General features: G+C 66.8%; 1 protein-coding gene across 1 annotated transcript in view; it reads right to left on the minus strand.

Moving 5' to 3' along the window:
• Positions 1-334, minus strand: part of EZR (ezrin) — a 21526-nt gene that overhangs the window by 2096 nt on the left and 19096 nt on the right. The window contains exon 10 of the mRNA XM_006757712.2: positions 31-133. Coding sequence (XP_006757775.1) covers positions 31-133 — 103 coding nt within the window. The remainder of the gene's footprint in view (positions 1-30; positions 134-334) is intronic.

The following is a 334-nucleotide window of genomic DNA, read 5'->3' on the forward strand; positions in this document are numbered from 1 at the left end:
GAGCCCCCCAAGCTTGGCTGAGGCCTGTACTGTGCCCCAGCCCCGCAGCGCCCAGGGCCTGTGCTCCTGGTGGCATGAAGGTGGACGGAGTGGCGCTACCATGGCTGCAATTCACTGACCTCTCTGCGGGGCCCTACAGCAACCTGACAGGTGGGCAGTAGTCCCCACTGTCCACAAGGAAACGAGGCTGAGAGGTGAGGCCCCTCGTCAGGTCACACAGCAGACGAGGGGCAGAGTCTGGGGACCTCCAGGCCCCACCGCTGCTGCGTATGCCCGTGCAGGCCGCTAGGGGAGGCTGGTTTCAGGCCCGTGGCTGGCTTGCTGCTGGGCGCAC

This window comes from Myotis davidii, unplaced genomic scaffold (genome assembly GCF_000327345.1).
Source record: "Myotis davidii unplaced genomic scaffold, ASM32734v1 scaffold1494, whole genome shotgun sequence".
Classification (NCBI taxonomy): domain Eukaryota; kingdom Metazoa; phylum Chordata; class Mammalia; order Chiroptera; family Vespertilionidae; genus Myotis; species Myotis davidii.